The sequence below is a fragment of the Panicum hallii genome, chromosome 6 (assembly GCF_002211085.1).
Source record: "Panicum hallii strain FIL2 chromosome 6, PHallii_v3.1, whole genome shotgun sequence".
Lineage (NCBI taxonomy): Eukaryota > Viridiplantae > Streptophyta > Magnoliopsida > Poales > Poaceae > Panicum > Panicum hallii.
In genome coordinates this window covers 8,589,989-8,607,890 of record NC_038047.1, presented here as the reverse complement: position 1 = coordinate 8,607,890, position 17,902 = coordinate 8,589,989, and the positions used below count along the sequence as shown (strand labels likewise).

Here is a 17,902-nt window from a genome sequence, read left to right as displayed (position 1 = left end):
GTCGTACCGACACGACACGAACATGAGAGCCGTGCCGTGTCTAGAATCTTAGCACGATAGGCCGTATGACACAGTCCGCATTTTGAGCCGTACTTGGGCCAACATGGCATGAAAATGACCCGCCGTCCTGTGTGTAGCCCGTTGTTCTAATATCAATCAATTTGCTACTTAACAACCTTTATTCTTCAGTATAGTCATTAGAAAAAGATAACTTTTTATTTTTTATGTATAGAAATCTCTTCATGTAGCGACGAGTAAATATACAAGTATCCACCGAACGATAACTGTAAAATATACCGAGGGTCGTGCTCGGCCTGGCACGGCACGAAGACGTGCCGTGGACCGTGCTTGAGTCTAGTAAAAATATTACCTTGCCGCTATGGCACGGCACGATATGCTTCACGTGCCTAAAAATTTAGACCGCACGAGGCATGAGAGGGACGCGCCGGATCGGCACAGCCCGGCCCAAGTCCCACCTCTGGTATCAGCTACAACGACCAGCAAGGGAGCTAAATGGTTGCCATTAGAACCACCTTTTTCCCATTCTCGCACTTCCAACCATCCACTTCTTCTAGGAGCATGCAAATCCGAAGAATTTCATTGCTAAGGCTATCTCCAGCGATATCCTCTAAATCCCATCCTCTATTTCCATCCTCCATATCAACTTCATTCTCCATACCAAATTTAACTCCAACAATATCCTCTATTTCCATCCTCTATACCCCACAATCCTATTTTTCTATCATTTGTTCCAACGGCCGCCTCCTCCTCCGCCTCCTCCGCCTCCGCCGCCTCCTCCTCTGCCCGGCCGCCCGCCCTCCACGCCTCCTCTGCCCCGCCGCCCGCCCTCCGCCGCCCTCCTCCTCCACCGCCGCCCTCCGCCGCCCGCCGCCGCCCTCCGCGCCTCCTCTGCCCCGCCGCCCTCCGCGCCTCGCCGCCCGCCCTCCGCCGCCTCCTCCTCTGCCCCGCCGCCCTCCACGCCTCCTCTGCCCCGCCGCCCGCCCTCCGCGCCCCGCCGCCCTCCGCCGCCCGCCGCCCTCCGCCGCTCGCCGCCGCCCTCCGCGCCTCCTCTGCCCCGCCGCCCTCCGCGCCTCCTCTGCCCCGCCGCCCTCCGCGCCTCGCCGCCCGCCCTCTGCGCCCCGCCGCCCGCCCTCTGCCGCCTCCTCCTCTGCCCCGCCGCCCTCCACGCCTCCTCTGCCCCGCCGCCCGCCCTCCGCGCCCGCCGCCCGCCCTCCGCGCCCCGCCGCCCTCCGCGCCCTGCCCTTGCCCGCCGCCGCCCTCCGCGCCCCGCCGCCCTCCGCGCCCTGCCCTTGCCCGCCGCCCTCCGCGCCCTTCCCGCGCCGCCCCTGTCCCGCCGCCCGCGCCCTGCCCCTGCCCGCCGCGCCTCCGCGCGCCCCGCCGCCGCCCTCCGCGCCTCCTCCTCCACCGCCCGCCCTCCGCGCCCTCCGCGCCCTCCGCCGCCCTCCGCGCCCTCCGCCGCCCGCCGCCGCCCGCCGCCGCCCTCTGCCCCTCTGCCCCTCCGCCCGCGCCCCTCCGCCCGCGCCCGCCGCCCTCCGCTGGACCGCGACCGGGATGGAGGACGCGCTCGTGGCCTCCTTCTGTGCGGGACGGAGAGCTCATGCCCTATTTTACCAGACGCGATGGAGCATACCGGTGGAGTGGTACAGGCGGCACAGTATCCTCTAATGCTAGAGAACAGAATGGTTTACGGGAGGCCGGTGGAGACAGCCTAAGAGGGTGGCTACAAGCATAGTACGACTATGGTCGTCGGTGCATGTCAGATCCATTAGTGGTAGTTGTTCTGCATCCATGAGGCTAAGATCCCGAGGTTTATATTCAACCCAAAGTGATTACTATGCAAACAACATCACAAATAAAAAAAATCGTACTTTAATTTCACTAGACCACCCTTGGAGTGAAGGCGCTCAACTGAAACTTGAGAGTCGACTACCTTAGCCAACAGTGCTTATTATAAGTTGTCATTGTCTACTAGTGGTATATTAGTAAAAAGATGGTTTCAGAGCAAGATTCTAATCGGAGGCTGGAATTTTGGATTTTTACATTTATCTTCTTTTTTTTCCTATGTATAAGGTGTATTACTCCTATCACAGAATAAAAGCGTAAGAATCTTATTGAAAATATTCTAAGCCCAGCAAAAATTCATTTTTATACCACAAATCTAGAAGCTGGGCCCTTTGTGGAAGCCCACCTTCTCCACCACAAAGGCACAAACCCCCCGTGGGAGGCCCATCACTCGCAAGTCCCAACAACCACCTCCGTCCCTCTCCCTCCACCCCCCCCCCCCCCCCCACTCCTCACTCTCCGGCGTTCGCTTCCCAATCCGATCTCGGCCAGCCGCCGGCGCCCCTCCCTCCTACAGCGCCGCCATGGACGAAGTCTTCAGCCAGGTAACCATCCATCGGCTTCTCCTCAACTCACCCTCCTCTCGCTTTCTCTGACGCGGCGGCGGCGGCCGGGCTGGGTGGCTGCAGATCCTGGAGAAGCAGGTGCTGTCGGCCGCGAAGGCCGTGGAGGATAAGATCGACGAGGAGATCGCCGCGCTCGACCGCCTCGACCCGGACGACATCGAGGCCCTGCGGGAGCGCCGGATCCAGCAGATGCGCCGCGCCGCCGAGCGCCGCGCCAAGTGGCGCGCGCAGGGGCACGGGGAGTACGCCGAGGTCCCCGAGAAGGAGTTCTTCGCCGCCGCCAAGGCCAGCGAGCGGCTCGTCTGCCACTTCTACCGCGATAATTGGCCCTGCAAGGTTCGGGACTTCCTCTCTCGTTACTGCGTTGTGGCTTTGGCTTGGCTTGGTCCGGATGCGGATCTCGTGGTGAACTGTATGCATATTGCGTTGCGCTGTGATTTGGGTAGATCAAGACCAGACCATCCCGTCGGTACCAGTCGTAGTATTGTGTGTATTGCTTGCAGCAGATGGAGGATATAATCCGCAACATCTAGTGACAGCAGTCTAAAGATTTAGTCTTTCTGTTTAACTTCCTGTCTGTCATTGATTTGTTTAGACTCTAACTTAAAGTATTTCCCCTGATGAATTAAACTGAACTTACACAAATGTTGCACATGATTCTGCTAATTAATCCACTCCTAAGGCCCTAACATATCACTCAAGAATTTCAATGCCTAGTGTTACTTAGCAAAGTGTATCAAGCCCCATGAATCAACGCGATCAATACTTACAGTTGTGGTATTTAAATACCTCATCGTTGAGCACGTGGTCATAATTATGTGTGCGATAGCTGGGGGGAGTCAGCTGAGTTTTATGATATTTGATAACTGTACTATAAGCTGGGCTGTTTGGATCAGCTAGAGTTTTTTAGCAGCTTTCTATTAGCTCTAGCTCATCCTATGTGAGGAATTCTATTAGCTCATCCTATGGATTCTAAAGCTTATGCCTCCAACGTGAGGCATTACCAGTTATTCTATATCCAATCAGTGATCATGATATTGCAAATTCAGTTTCAGATATCCATCACTCCTGTCTCTATGTTGATCTAATCCATACATATGTTGCTGCAGTTGTTTCACTTTCCTACAGATAAATGAGATCTAAACCACATGATCTATAAGCAGGGTCTCATGTACAAGAATTGAAACATTATATTACCTAACTTTCATGCACCAGTGCAGCTGGAACTTAGGCATACTTCCTAGCTGTAGATTTGATATACTACACAGTGCTCAGGCAATGTTTGGCGACCCCAAAGTGCCAGGATATGCAGGTCAATTAGAGAACGGGAAAAGTAGTAAACAATGCTTTATATAGCAAGTTAATGGCTTGTTTGGCATGGCTCCACATCTCTGAGATCCATGCTGGAGCTGAAGTTTGTAAAATAGATTAAAATATTTTATATTTTTATTTTAAATCTAAAATAAAAGTATAATGACTCAACGAAAGACCCTTGATTTATTTACAACTCTAGCTCCAAGAATTTCTGGAGCTGGGTATGAGCAGCTCCAAGAACTCCAAGAATTTTCTGGAGTTGGAGCCATGCCAAACACGCCCTAAATATAACCCAATGTTTATAATTTGATGCTCAGGCCTTATTGTATAACTTCAATTAATCGTGTTTCAAAAAAAAAAACTTCAATTGATCACCATAATTTGTCACCAGCTGTATGATACACATGTTATGTCATATGACATGTGGCCATGTAGGTCTAATGGCCACATCAGTAGGGAGCTTTTAGTTGATAATACTATTTTCTGTTTGTCCTGAACAGTCAAACTCATGAGCCACGACACATGAGATTCTGTATGCATTTATTTTCTGTACTACAAGTTGTGCACTGCTTATGTCTACCACATGATAGTATGCTTTGATCCATGATCATCATTCACAATTCACACCTGAGAAGGCATGTGTATCCTAGCTCTAGCCTATGCATAGACTTATTAGGAAGATTTAGGCATTGAGATCTATAACTTTGAACTAGTTGACGAACACACACAATCAATCTTTGTCCATCGCCTTTCAATTGTAAAACCGTAAGGACTTTGCCATTCCCACTGGAATGAATTTGACTGGCTATGGATCAGACTTGCTCAAACTGCCAGTATCTTGTGGTTGTGGGCTATAGTGTGTTACGACATTCCTGAGGGCATTTGTCTCTGTCAAGTGGCTGTTGTTTTCGTCAGGTGTGGGCATATGGCTTGTATAGTTGTATTGGTTAACAAGACGAGGAAATTTCTGCATTCTTCTGAATAAGTGCAGTGCTGTCAGGTCCCATATACCAGTGGGCCAAGATGGCTCACCAATGGGCTGACCTGATTTAGAACCCATGGGAGCAGCCTCCATGCCCTCCCCATCGCTATTCTCTATGCCCTACACCCTCCTACATCCACGGACATTGCAGATGTGCGTCAATAGATCCAAGGAATATGTTGAACTTTGATGTACATTTGGGAAGAGAGCAAAATTATATCTTTTTTCCTTATTGTGTTTCTGGAAGGCATGCGTGTAGATATGTACTGGGAGGGTTATGATACAATGATAATTCACACTGTGACATTAGTAGTACATTGATTAACCCTTCTGGTAATCAATACTGATTCCGCACTCATGAAATTTTGGCACTGGACTGAATTATATCATTTTTTTTTTGAAATTTTAAGACCATGATGTGGAGAACGCTGAACATTAACGCTAACATAATAATTAGAGCACAAGGTAGATTGAGACATATGATGCTGCCCAAGCATTAGCAATTAGCCCACCAATCTGAGGCATCATCTATCTGTGATCTATGTACGTGCTGGTCAGTGATTACAGTGGTTTAATTTTTTCTTGCCCACTGATCAAATGCTGAATGGCTCTTTTTTCTTGTTTAGTCCACCTGTTGTGGGCAAATATGGCTTTACTCCCTAGATCCTGCTGCCTTATTTTTTTTTCTCTTTTATAATGTGTACATCACCAGTTGTGTTAATCTTGTACTAGCATCTTAGGGACATTTCTCATAGTAGTCTCCATTTGGAATAGTGAGCAGCCTAATGTATGAAACTGACCTTGTTGGAAAAGGATTTGTACTTGACTAGTGTGTTGATCAAGATCAACTGTAAAGACTTAGGGCAGCTCCAGTCCTCAATCCGACAGATGCAGCCACGGCAGACGAACCAAACTTTGATTTGATAGCTCCAGCATGTGCATCGATTCGTGGGACCTGCGTATTTATCTGCCCACCAATCCCGTTGCCTGGCCGCTTGGCTCTCCTGCACGCATTTGCAGAGGAGGTGTGTTTCGCTGAATTTTTTTTAATCGGCTCGGTTCGACTCTTGTTTGAAGGTCGATTTCCTTTCTAACATCCAAAGGTCGACCGTCACAGTGTATTCTGTTCGATTTTTTTCAGCCACGGTTCGCTTTTTCCACACATTGGAGTTGCCCTTAGACATTGAAAGGGGCTTTCGAGTATAGATATGTTGGATTATTTATTATGAATCCGTTAAAATGTATGTCACTCAAGTGCGTGCCTTCATCAAAATACCTCCAAATTAATGATAATGTATTGTTAGGAGTTTTTCTTTCTCGAACGCGCAGGAGAACTGCGCATCATTATATTAAGAAGAAAAAGGGGTACCCCCAAGGGTTACAGATATAAAGGGACTGTAACACTCCCTAGAAATACAACTTGTCTCTCACTCTCCTAAGGTAAACAACAAGACCAAGGCTAGACCAGAAAAAAACACACAAGTTTAGGTGGTCGTAGGGGCCAGAGCGAGGAGGAAGGAGACTCCTTTAGCCCCAGCGATAGACCACTGCTGCAGTTCCTCCTTGGTGGTCGAGATGATACTGTTCAAATCAGGATCAGCCCCATTGAAGACACACCGGTTTCAATGATTCCATAGATTCCATGCTCCCAAAATGACTATAGAATTAACTCCTTTTCGGACCTGACCAGACACCCTGTTACTCACATTATCCCACCAATCATCGAAAATCAGATCATCCAGTCCCGGGGCAAGTGCTTGCAGTCCAAGCTCCTGCAGCACATTGAACCACATCTGGCGGGAAAAAACACAAGGGACCAGTAAGTGGTCTATTGTTTCCTCAACCTGGTCACAAAGGGAGCAAACAGCAGGGTGGGGAAGTTCTTTTCTTGCTAGGCGATCAGCTATCCAACATTTTTTGTGTGCCACTGTCCACATGAAAAATTTGCAGTTGCCAGGTGCCCAACTCTTCCAGATTCTTTCCCAGGGTTTGAAGTGAACAGCTCCAGTATACAAAGCTTCATATGCAGATTTTGTAGAGCATTGGCCAGATGTAGAAAACTGCCAAATATGAGTGTCATCCACATCAGGCTGCAGCACAACACCTGAAAAACTTTCCCACAAGTGAAGATATTCAATCAAGACATTTACTGTAAGAGCACCCCTTATGTCAGAGATCCATCTGCTATTATGGAGAGCATCATGTACTGTCCTCTGCCTCAAACAAATGAGGAAAGGCCCGATCTAGTCTTTGCCCAAGCAGCCATCTGTCAGTCCAAAAAAATGTATTTTTTTCCATTTCCAACTTCTGAGGTAATGGATATAGCAAAGAAAGCTTTCACTTGGGATGGAGCCTGGACTAGGAGAAAGGCCCGTGTGGTTTGTCAGGTTCAGTTTTCTGGAGCCAAAGCCACCTTAACCTTAGAGCCCAACCTAAAAACTGGAGGTGGGAGATGCCCAAGCCGCCTAAGTTAGGTGGTCTTGCAACTTTAGGCCAAGCTATCAAACAGTGCCCCCCCTCACATCTTTTCTTCCTTTCCATAGAAAACCCCTTCTAATTTTATCAATTGCTTCCAATGCCTTGGCAGGGAGGTCCAGGGCCAGCAACAGGTAGATTAGCATGGAAGTGAGCACAGATCGGACCAAAATATTTCTGCCAGCTTTTGTGAGCAAATCAGCCTTCCAACCAGGTAGCCTATCAGCAATTTTCTCAATAATGGGCTGAACCTGAGTTTTGGTCAATTTGTGTGGTGAGAGAGGCACTCCAAGATATGTGCATGGGAAATCAGAGATCTGATAAGGGAGGTGTGTTTGTATGATTGTTTTATGTTCATCCATGCACTGAATGGGAAGGACAGTACTCTTCTGCACATTTGTTTTAAGACCAGAGGCTTCCCCAAAGAGCTGCAAGATATCTAATGTGATTCTGATATCACTGGGAGAAGGCTGGAGGAAAATGACCACATTATCTGCATGAAGAGAAATGCGGTGCTGTAGAGCTCTTCTGGATAGGGGTTGCAATAGTTCTTCTTCAGAAGCCTTTTTCACCAAATAACAGAGCACATCCATGACAAGAATAAAGAGCATAGGGGACAATGGATCCCCTTGTCTCATTCCTCGCCTGTGCTCTATTCTGTCACCCGGGGAACCATTAAGCAATATCTGAGTGGAGGAGGTAGCCAAAAGACCACTAACAATATCACACCAAATTGGTCCAAAACCTAGGTTTTGCATTACCTCCAATAAGAAATGTATTGTTAGGAGTTATCAGTATCAACTATTAGGTGTTGTTTTGCATAATTTTTCTTCCACATCTTGGCCTCTTTCTGCACTATGGCGCCATGTAAGAAACAGCCCTAAAGACTAATTCACTAGGAAGTCAACAAAGGATGGCACAACAATGCAGTTATCACTTATCAGTTTATGTGACACTGTGGACGTCTCCTGCACCAAAGGCATGTTCTTAGACTTGGGAGTGTTGATGTTGCAGCCGTTGGCATGCAGCTGCTCATGCTTATTATGGCACCTCATTTTAGTGAGTATGTGGATTGCACCTCTATTTTTAGTGGGATGTTGCTGTGCTGCTCACTTTATTCAGCATTTCGGCATTACCTCAATTGGACCATATTTGACATGTAAGCATAAACCAAAGGTTTGCATTGATGTTATCTGCACATTTATGTTGCGAGGGAAAACCAAAGATAAATTACCATACTTGAGAAATACCTTAAGATCATAAGGTGGTTAAAAGTTGCCACAGGGGTTTTAGCTCAGAGGTTGAGCATAAAATTGTGGTGGTTGAGACCATAGTTCAAGCTGGTAGAGTCTCCATTTGAGAGGAGATTTTTTTAGAGCCTCCACTTGTCCCTGTGATCAAGATTTTTTTTCCCTAAATAAGTTGCGATACGATAAGCTATTTGGCCTTGTTTGAGCTTCAAAGCTCAAGTGATGGATGGTTTGGGAAGAAGTTAGCTTCCTTTCTCTTTTTGTCAGTTCTATTTCTGATGCAAGCGTCAAGTTTTTGGGGTAAGCCTCCAGTAAACATATTAGCCTTGGATATGGCGTGTTACGTGGTGGTCTGAGTTGAGGTAGGTTTTTAGATGGTGAGGTGGCTGTGGGAGGATTATCGATGAGTGATGCAGAGTGGGAGAAGATGAAGACATGTGCTGGCTAAACTGACAATTTCCGCAAATAACGTTTTTCTTTAATTGGCTAATTTGTATCTAATGCTGCTGTAAAAGTAGCCTGTGCTACTAATCTGTTAAATCATGCTTCTGGATACTGTTGTAAGCCATAAGTTGACTTCCTGAGTTTGCAAACCTGATAACTATCTTTGTATTCCCACATCTAGAAGGGATATCCAGAATTCCAGATAGATCTCTTAATGCAGATCACCGTGGAGGAAAATATCCTCTGCATCGAACTATTGAAGAGGCTGGTCAAAGTTGAAGATGCACGAAATCAATACTCTCAGCATTGTTTATCTTTACTACTTATGCAAATGTGTTCTTAAGTTTCTTACATATGGCTATATTACAATGTTTTGGAACCAACCTTGCTGCTCTCATCCCTGTGAGAATTTAAACAGATTTTCATTTCTTGTTCACTGCAAGTGTGTGAAGTTGCTTTTTCCCACTTGCTAACCTGCTTAAAACTTCATAATCTTTCACAACAGACACTTGATTTTTGGAATTCAATAAATACTTTATACACAGATGAAATACATGAGCATTGCATGTCTTTTGCAACTCTACATGCTCAAGATCAGAAGGAAGAAATCAATTTTTTTTAGAAAATGGAACTAGAAGGAAGATATCACTTGATTTAGGGGTTGGTGCAGCATCCGAAAGAGGTTTAGGACTGGAGCATATAGTGTACTTTGATGTTGTACCTGCTCTTCCTCAATTGCTTCTGGTTGTGCAGCCAATCTGAAGCCACTTATGTTCTACCCTGCCTCTGTCATACGCTTTGTTGCCTCCACCTGCTCTCCATTCCCTTTGTTGCCTCCACCTCAACATTTTCGGTCTTGCCATATGCACCTTCCAGTGATTTCAGGATCTTGTCATGAAGTACATTACTTCTTTGTGGTAAAATTGTCCCCACTTCTCTTTTTCATGCAAAGTTTGTTCTTGTTGCCATTTGTCTCAACTGTAGTATGGCAAGACAAGTATAGTACCTTTAACTCCCTTTTGGCCTAGGAATCTTTGGGATTAAATACCATGTATTCTATGGTATGTGTGTAGCACTGTCTCACTCCAAAAGTACTTGGGAATTCATTTGGAACATGAAAAAACATGCTACCTCCAATAGATGTTGATTCTTAGTCCCCTAAGGCCAACCATTCAGTCAAATGAACTTGCAATTCCTTATTTACATTCTAGTCTTGGGAGAAGAATGATAAGGAGTGGAGTACATTGTGGATTAATGAGTTCGCTGTACAGGGCTAAGCTTTCATTTTAGCACTGCCAGTCAATAGAAGGATTGATCCAGCAACTTCATCACATTTGTCATGTACAGACCCTGATAGCATGTGTTTTTTTTTTCTCTTCTCCAAGCCATTAGTTTGTAGTGCACCGTGTCTTCCATGACTACGGATAATCAGCCTTGCAGCTTGTACCTATTATCTAGTTGGTTAGTTTGCTAGTTGTGGGCCACCCACCAGATACACGTGGTTCTTCCTTGTCATTTCTTTATTGAACACAAATGGTATCATGTGAAATAAATAATTTAAAGTTTTCACTGGAGTTGGATTCATGAGTTATGCTACGGCTCTGTGATGTTACATCATGAATACATTCCATCTTTCTTGTATGACACTTTAGTGCTCTCTGTGAACTTAGAAGTGTAGATATATGTATTTGAACTTTCAGTGCAGTTTGGTTTGCATAGATGCCATTTAGTATAGGAAATAGCCACAAATATTGATCCTAATCGACTACTTTTCCATTATAATTTCAAAGATATTGTTACTATTCTTCACCCTGTTTAGTGCAGTCATGATCTATTAATCATGTTATTTATTTGCACTGGTGGTATCAGTGATGGCTTGCTCAATCCTGCATCGTCTAAAATTATTTTTCACATCTCGCTCCTGATCTGCAGGTTTTGGACAAACACTTGTCAATTATTGCGAAACAGCATGTAGAAACACGGTTTATTAAGGTTCATGCCGAGAAGGCTCCCTTCTTGACGGAAAAGCTCAGGATCGTCGTCCTTCCAACTCTAGCTATAGTAAAGAATGCCAAGGTTGAGGATTATGTGGTAAGTGGGCACTCTTGTTAGCCAGTTGGTTAGCTTTGTAGTTAACATTATAATCATTTTCGTTTCTTCTGGTATCGCAAGGTTGGCTTCGATGAGCTTGGCGGCAAAGATGACTTCAGCACCGAGGACCTGGAGGAACGCCTAGCCAAATCCCAAGTGATCTTCCTCGACGGAGAAGGGTCTGCCTACGCAGCGAAGCAGGCTGCTGCTGCCTCCAAACGTAGCGTCCGGCAATCAGACACAGGCAACTCGTCAGACTCTGAATAGCTCTTCCACTGTATCTAAAAGGGGTATACCTCAGAGGTTAGCTGGCTTCCATGCCAGCCTGCCGTGTTATCCTTATCAGGACAAGCAAATGTTAGCCCAGTTTTGAAGTTTAACCTGGGATTGATACATGTGTCTTAGATTCTTAAAATCTGAAGGTACAAAGAGGTTGTGCCCGAGCTGTTGTATAGTGATGTCTTGTTGAGCACATCTGGTTGGTTTGTTTCAGTTATATCCCCCCCCCTGTACCACCAGAACAACTCTGGAGGAAAAAGCTGGCAGAAACTTTGCTATTGCAAGTGAGCTAGTCCTGTGCATGATCATGGTGCCATGAATGAGCGGTCTCAATCTAGGAGCCATCCAGCCATGTGCCCCGGCACATTGTCTCATCCTCATCTGCATTTCTGTACAGCATGGCTGCAGCGTCAACAGATCCTGTGCCGTGCCCTGCCACCTTTTCAGCTGCAGCTCACTCAGTTTCCCCATGTGCCCATCATTGAGCTTCCTGGGCACTGAGATTCAGATCAGAAGGAGCGGGAGGTTCGGATCAAAAGGAGAAGGGTAAAAGGTGGCGCTCCTCTGCCGTGCGCAGGTTGTGCCCGCGCGGTGCTTGGTACAATGCAGCCCTGACGGCTGCTTGAATGCCAGCAAATTTAGGGCTAGATCCCATCAGATTGGGTTCAATTGCGACCTCAGATCGGTCGGTTGGTATGGCGGTATGAATGCGCTTTTCCTGGGATGATTTATTGGGTGTGCTGGAAGTGTTTGTATTGGCATCGTTGGACGACGCGATGCAGGCTTCTGCACCGCCGGTGCTGGTGGATCAGTTCTCTTTGAATGTCCGGTACGGCGGTGGCTAGCTGATCTTGGAGCTCAGGTTTGAAACTAGTTTAGCTGAAACTGGGCGAAACCGTAGAACAGAGAGACTCCGAAACCCGGTGAGTGAAAACGGCACCAATGCAAACCACTGCCTAGGCACAAAATATGTAGAGACTAGAGAATTCAAGTGGATGGTTTTGGTTAGGTTGTGGTGGATGGTTGCATGGGTCGCACGGTTGAGTGTTGGAAGCAGCTTCCAAGAAATGTTTTGGTATGATCGGTTAGGTATACACCATTATCGTTAGCGTGTGAGGTGAGGTTTGTATACGGATTCTTCCTACTTTCTAGTCTTTTTCCTCACCGAGATACCAAGAATCAACGGAGTACATACGGGCTCCAAACTTTCAAATGCATCAAGAACGCTTCAAAAGTCCAATTAGGCCCCAATTCACAGGCATATCCTATATGAATGTTTGCGACTTGGGTCTAGTCATGACACTGAAAAAATAAACCTAAAACGTACGTCACTCATCATGTTTCTGTAATGGCCTATTGACTCGATCCAACAAGGAGACATCTAGAATAATACTTGGGACTTTTGTCAATCACTTAACCCAATGATGCAACACGACATGACGGCACTTTTTGTCACATTAATCTACTCTGGCCGGCCACTAAATAAACTAGGGCTTGAGTCCCTTGCTTAGTATACCTAATGGCTGATGTAACCACAAAAAGATACGCATCAACCGGACTATCAAAAAGGTGGTAGCTAGCAGTTCTGGCTCAGACGACGACCTTGACATGATCTCGAGAAGAAGATTACAAGCAGGAGGCGACAGAAAGGAATTGGACTAGGAGCTGAGGAGTTGTTGGAAAGCATCGTTGGAAAAAATGGCTCTTGTTCATATAATATGCTTGGATCGAACCAACAGTTCAGGTCTTGCGTCACTGAGCCGCCTTCGGTTGAACTTGTCTATTTCAGGGTTGAACTTGAACACTTCCATGGTACTGTGTGAGGGCTCTAGTTAACAAGTTGCTATTCCATGAATGTCGGAAGAGAAAAAAAAAGGTTCTCCTATATATACAACGCAAGATTCTAGAACACATAGTTAGATTTTGAAAGGTTCAGAAATAGATCAATGCACTACTGACTCCTAATAAATCTGACATAGTCTATAGGATTTACTGTGAAGTAATATGATTTGCAGCGAGAATATGAGGATGGTCTCGACTCTCAACACCTAAAAAGTGACAAAATTTGGTTAATGCTAGGAGAACAAACCTAACTATAATCTAAAAATACCATTCCTTAGAAGTTACATGATTTTTGGCACTAAGACGGTATGGACACCTCTAAAGCAACATGACTTATGTCTCTAATGAATACAAGTTACAAAATTCTCGACAATGGCACAAGACACATCACCAATTTAGATGAAATAAACCTTACAATGAATTCTAGAAAAAAGCGATGGGATTTGCATCGGAAAGGTGGCACCGATTGGATTACTAATGGCCAGCCACCAAAGGATTTTATTCTTCTTGTAAAGATGATATAGAATGATTAAAAACAAAAATTAACTTAATGGTAGTCTACGACGATTCTCAAAACAGAAGTGATGGAGTTTGCATTGCTAGGATGGTTTGGGCACCTCAAGAAGGCGACAAAGTTCACGTCTTGCTAAGACAAAACAAACCAAATGATAATCAATAACAGTTTTCTCAAGTGATAGGATCTGTGTCGATAAGATGGTTTGGCCACATGAAATGTGACACGGATTTACAAAAGCACGAAAAAGTGACTGGGTGGACAAGATCCCGGCAACCAGTGGTTAGACACCAAAGAATTTTATTCTTCCAGAGACGACCCAGAAAGACAAAAGATCTAAAATATGCCATTTCACATGCGTGGATTGCGCATCCAAAATGGAACAGACTTAAATCAAAATGTTCAGACTAACTTAACGGTAATCTAGAAGAAATTCTCGAAAGTGAGGGAACTTCATTTCTACGATGGTTATGACTCCTTGACCGCGACCGGATCTACACCATGCTAAGGCAAAATAACCTGAGGACATGTAATATAGAACTAGTCTCAAAAGCAACATGATTTGTGTTGCCAAGATCGGTGGGTACATCTCAAAAGAGATAGGATTTATGTCGCTTCCACAAAATAAACCTAACGATAAGTTACCAAAAAACCATGAAAAGCGACATGATTAAGACAACAAGAAACCTAACAATAATTCACAGAATTCCTCAAAAGTGACCGCAAAGGCGGACCGAACACCTCACCAGCTGGGGGCTACCAATTGTCAGCCACCAAAGGATTTGTCTTCTTCCGGAGACGATCCTGAAAGACCGAAGAAAGATCTGACATACCATGGCAATGCTACTTTCACCCTCGTGGATGCGCATCCACGGCGCCCCAAGCCCCAGCAAACACGCTGTCACACACATACACGTTGCGAGAATCACATTCCACTCCCACAAAAAAAAAACAAGAAGAAGAAGAAGAAATAGTGTGCCTGCATCAAAGTGGGTTAAAGTCACATTGCTATTGCTGCAAGCATCCTCCTCACTTCCACCCAACCATGCCATGCACAAACAAACTAGCTAGATTCGGCAGCGCAGGAAGAGACATCACTCATCGTCACCTTTGCAAGTAGCATCGCTTTGCTCGCTGCCTTTTCTGCAGCTGCCACAACCTTTTGGCCATGGGGCCTTTTTGGAAGAGGCGATGAGGAAAAGCGAGGCGATCGATCGAATCCAGCATCTGGCCCCATGGCCTTTTCGGCCTCCCCATCCCATAATTGCGCGCTGGAAGATTTCGCCATGGGTCTCTATCTCTGATGATGATCATGGTGGGTTGGCAGTAGTCAGGCCAGGCAGCTGCTAGTGCTAGTGCCAACAAGACAAGGCTAGTAGGTCTCCTCATGCATCCTCATCGATCAGGCACCTTTCTGCCTTTATGGATGGATTACTGAAGCTCTGATCGACTGAACCCCATGCTGCTCTCACTGATGTGATCGGATAGGGTTGCAATGGGAGCTAGAGGATTCTCAGGCTGCATGATAGATAGATGCATTTGCCAATCTGTCATGCTCTGTTCCTCCTTGTTCTTCGCCATTCTGCTGATAGGATTGATCCATCATCCCCAAAAACAATAAATTCTAGATTCAACTAAAAGACACAAGAAATGGAAATTACTAGTACTTCTATTAGAGAGTGTGATTTTATCATTCACTGGAATTCAGAAAAGGTTATGGCATGGGAGCAACTGACATGCATGTTTCCTGCACGGGTGTGTACAAGCATGAGATGACATATTGTGGTGACATCGTCCCAGCCAGTGGGCCAACAGTTTCTTGTTTGACAAAGTTTGGTTCCTTCTGCCCTCAAGGAATCCATGGCCACAAGCAACTTGGTCAAGGGTCTCCTGATTGCACTCACCTTTTTGCTCCGTTTTCTCTTCTGGAAAAGATGTCTTCCTTTCCCCAGTTCCGTTTCTTCATGCACAACTAGCGAGTTAACTGCAAGTCCTAGTCAGGATCTAACAGAAAGTGATCACATTCACATTTTCTTCAATGGTATGGGCCTTTTCGCTTTCTCTTTGACAGTATGGGCATGCTTGTGGTTATCTGCTTTTCACTACATTTATTTCATTTATATATATGTAAATATATTCAGATCCATAGAACCTGTACCAGTTGAATAGTACCGAAACTATCATGTTGCAGTGATATTACAAGATAAACTATGCATGGACATAATTGTTCAATTTGGATGTTATTACTTGTATGTAAAATATTTCAGAATGGTTATGACTCCCTCCTTTGACATTTGATTCCACTTCCACAAGCCATTCGATCTGGTCAATTCAACCATTCCCTTTTGTTGACAATAAGCAAGTGGAAAAGCATGTGGATGGATGGAGGCAGATGTTCATGAGCAGGCAGCAGCTAGCTAAAGGAGATAGACGGAGGAGAGAGCACACCACATGACCAAACCAACCCAAACCAGCAAGCAGACCAGAGTTAGGTCCGGAGCAAAAGCAAATAAATGGATGCACATGGAAATGCAGTTGGAGGGGGCGTGTGCCTGTGGGTGGGCGTGGGTCCCACTCTCCTTTTCAGTTTTAAAGTCTCTCATGTCCTTTCTTGTTTGATTCTATGAACCTGTAAAGGCATGCATCTTTCAGCCATCCATCTTTCTGGACTTGTTTTTCTTCTGATCCCATTTGGCCTGGCCTGGCTAGGGATGCCTTCTAAGAAACGGCTCTTCAGTCTTGAGTTATCTTCCACTGTGGCCAACCTCCCAAGTGGCCTCTTTTGTGGCAGAGGCAGATGATCCTCTAGTTGACTGGATCATCTATTAGGCATTAAAAAAAGGGGCCATGCAACCTTGGCATGATTTGTTCTGGGAGGGGATTTGATTCCTACTTTGGATCAGTGCACATGTTGCAGATTTGTAGCCATGGCTGGAAACTGTGTGCCTGGGGCTCCATTGAATTTAAAAGATGTTGGTCATAGGTGGCCAAGTCACATTGAGAACTAGAAAAAGGTGTGGTCCAAGTGGAACCACTTTGTCACAAATGCTAGGGAACATATAAAGAAGAGGGAACTAGAAACACGGCTGCCAATTATACTGGCCTTTTACGATTGAAGAAAAGCCATTGCGAAAGCGAGAGAATAGGGCATCGTCCCCATCTTACAGTAATGCTGAGAATAGACAGAGGCATGAATGCTAACTCGAACCATGATAGGACTTTGTTTCATGTTATATACATGGCACATCAGGAATGATGGGGGGTCAGGGACCATGACCATGGTTGTTAATCAGCCCAATCACATAACTCCGGTTCCCCCGTGAAAATCATATGCAATATACTGACTTAAAGAATGAGGCATTACACAACATATGATAGCATCATTAAGGTCCGTTTGGTTGGGGAGCCAATTTGAATGGAACGGTTCCATTCCGATTTTTAAGGATGGAGCCGCTCCGTTCTACGTTTGGTAAGGAGAACGAAGCTGTTCCATTTTTTGTTTGGTTGTAGAGTGCGCTAGAGTAGAACCGTTTCCATTCTGTGTTTGGTTAGAGAGCCACGTGAGTATAGTTACCTCCCCTTTATTGGGGTGAGGTTACCACCATAACATAATCACCGACAGATCAAGATCAACAAGCAGATCAACCTTCACAGATCACTTGGCAACATATGAACATTGCATCTGTTGAGTAGAATAGCTGCAGATACAAAAACTCGTTGAACTGAACATCAGCTAATGAACATCCTCTAACTCTTCTTGCTGGCAAATTAGACTAATTTATGACGTAAAACAAGTACAGAACAGCAAATATCCATTCTGTATTCACTATTTCACTCGTACATGTCTTGCAACTCTCATCACAGAGTGTTCGTGTTCATCCGCAAGCCAACCTTCACAAATCACAATTCACCTTAAGCACCTGACACAGATCAAGACCAGCACTACAGGGCGAAGCCAGCGCGGGGGGGGGGGGGGGGGGGGGGCTTCCAGGGGCTGGCCGTTGGGGGTGGGGGGGGGGCCTCCAGGCCGCCGTGTCGGGGGGGGGGGGGACCTCCAGGCCGCCGCCCGGCGTGGGCGCGCGCGGATCCGCCGGGGGGTGGGGCGCGCGCAGGCCGCCGGGGGGGGGGGGCCGCCGGCGGCGCGCGGCTGGCTCCAGGGGCGGCGCGCGGGCGGCAGATCCGCCAGGGCGCGCGGGGGGGGGGGGGCTCCAGGGGCGGCGGTGGGGGGGGGGCTCCTCCAGGGGCAGCCAGTCGCTCACCTGCGTGCAGACGGGAGACGAGC

General features: G+C 46.3%; 1 protein-coding gene across 1 annotated transcript; it reads left to right on the top strand.

The window, feature by feature from the left end:
• The first annotated feature begins 2,286 nt into the window (after positions 1-2,286).
• Positions 2,287-11,552, top strand: LOC112897046 (thioredoxin domain-containing protein 9 homolog). The gene is made up of 4 exons (XM_025965232.1): positions 2,287-2,408; positions 2,493-2,765; positions 10,827-10,985; positions 11,067-11,552. The coding sequence occupies exons 1-4, from the start codon at positions 2,388-2,390 to the stop codon at positions 11,250-11,252; spliced, it is 639 nt and encodes a 212-aa protein (XP_025821017.1). The 5' UTR covers positions 2,287-2,387; the 3' UTR covers positions 11,253-11,552.
• The last annotated feature ends 6,350 nt before the right edge of the window (positions 11,553-17,902 follow it).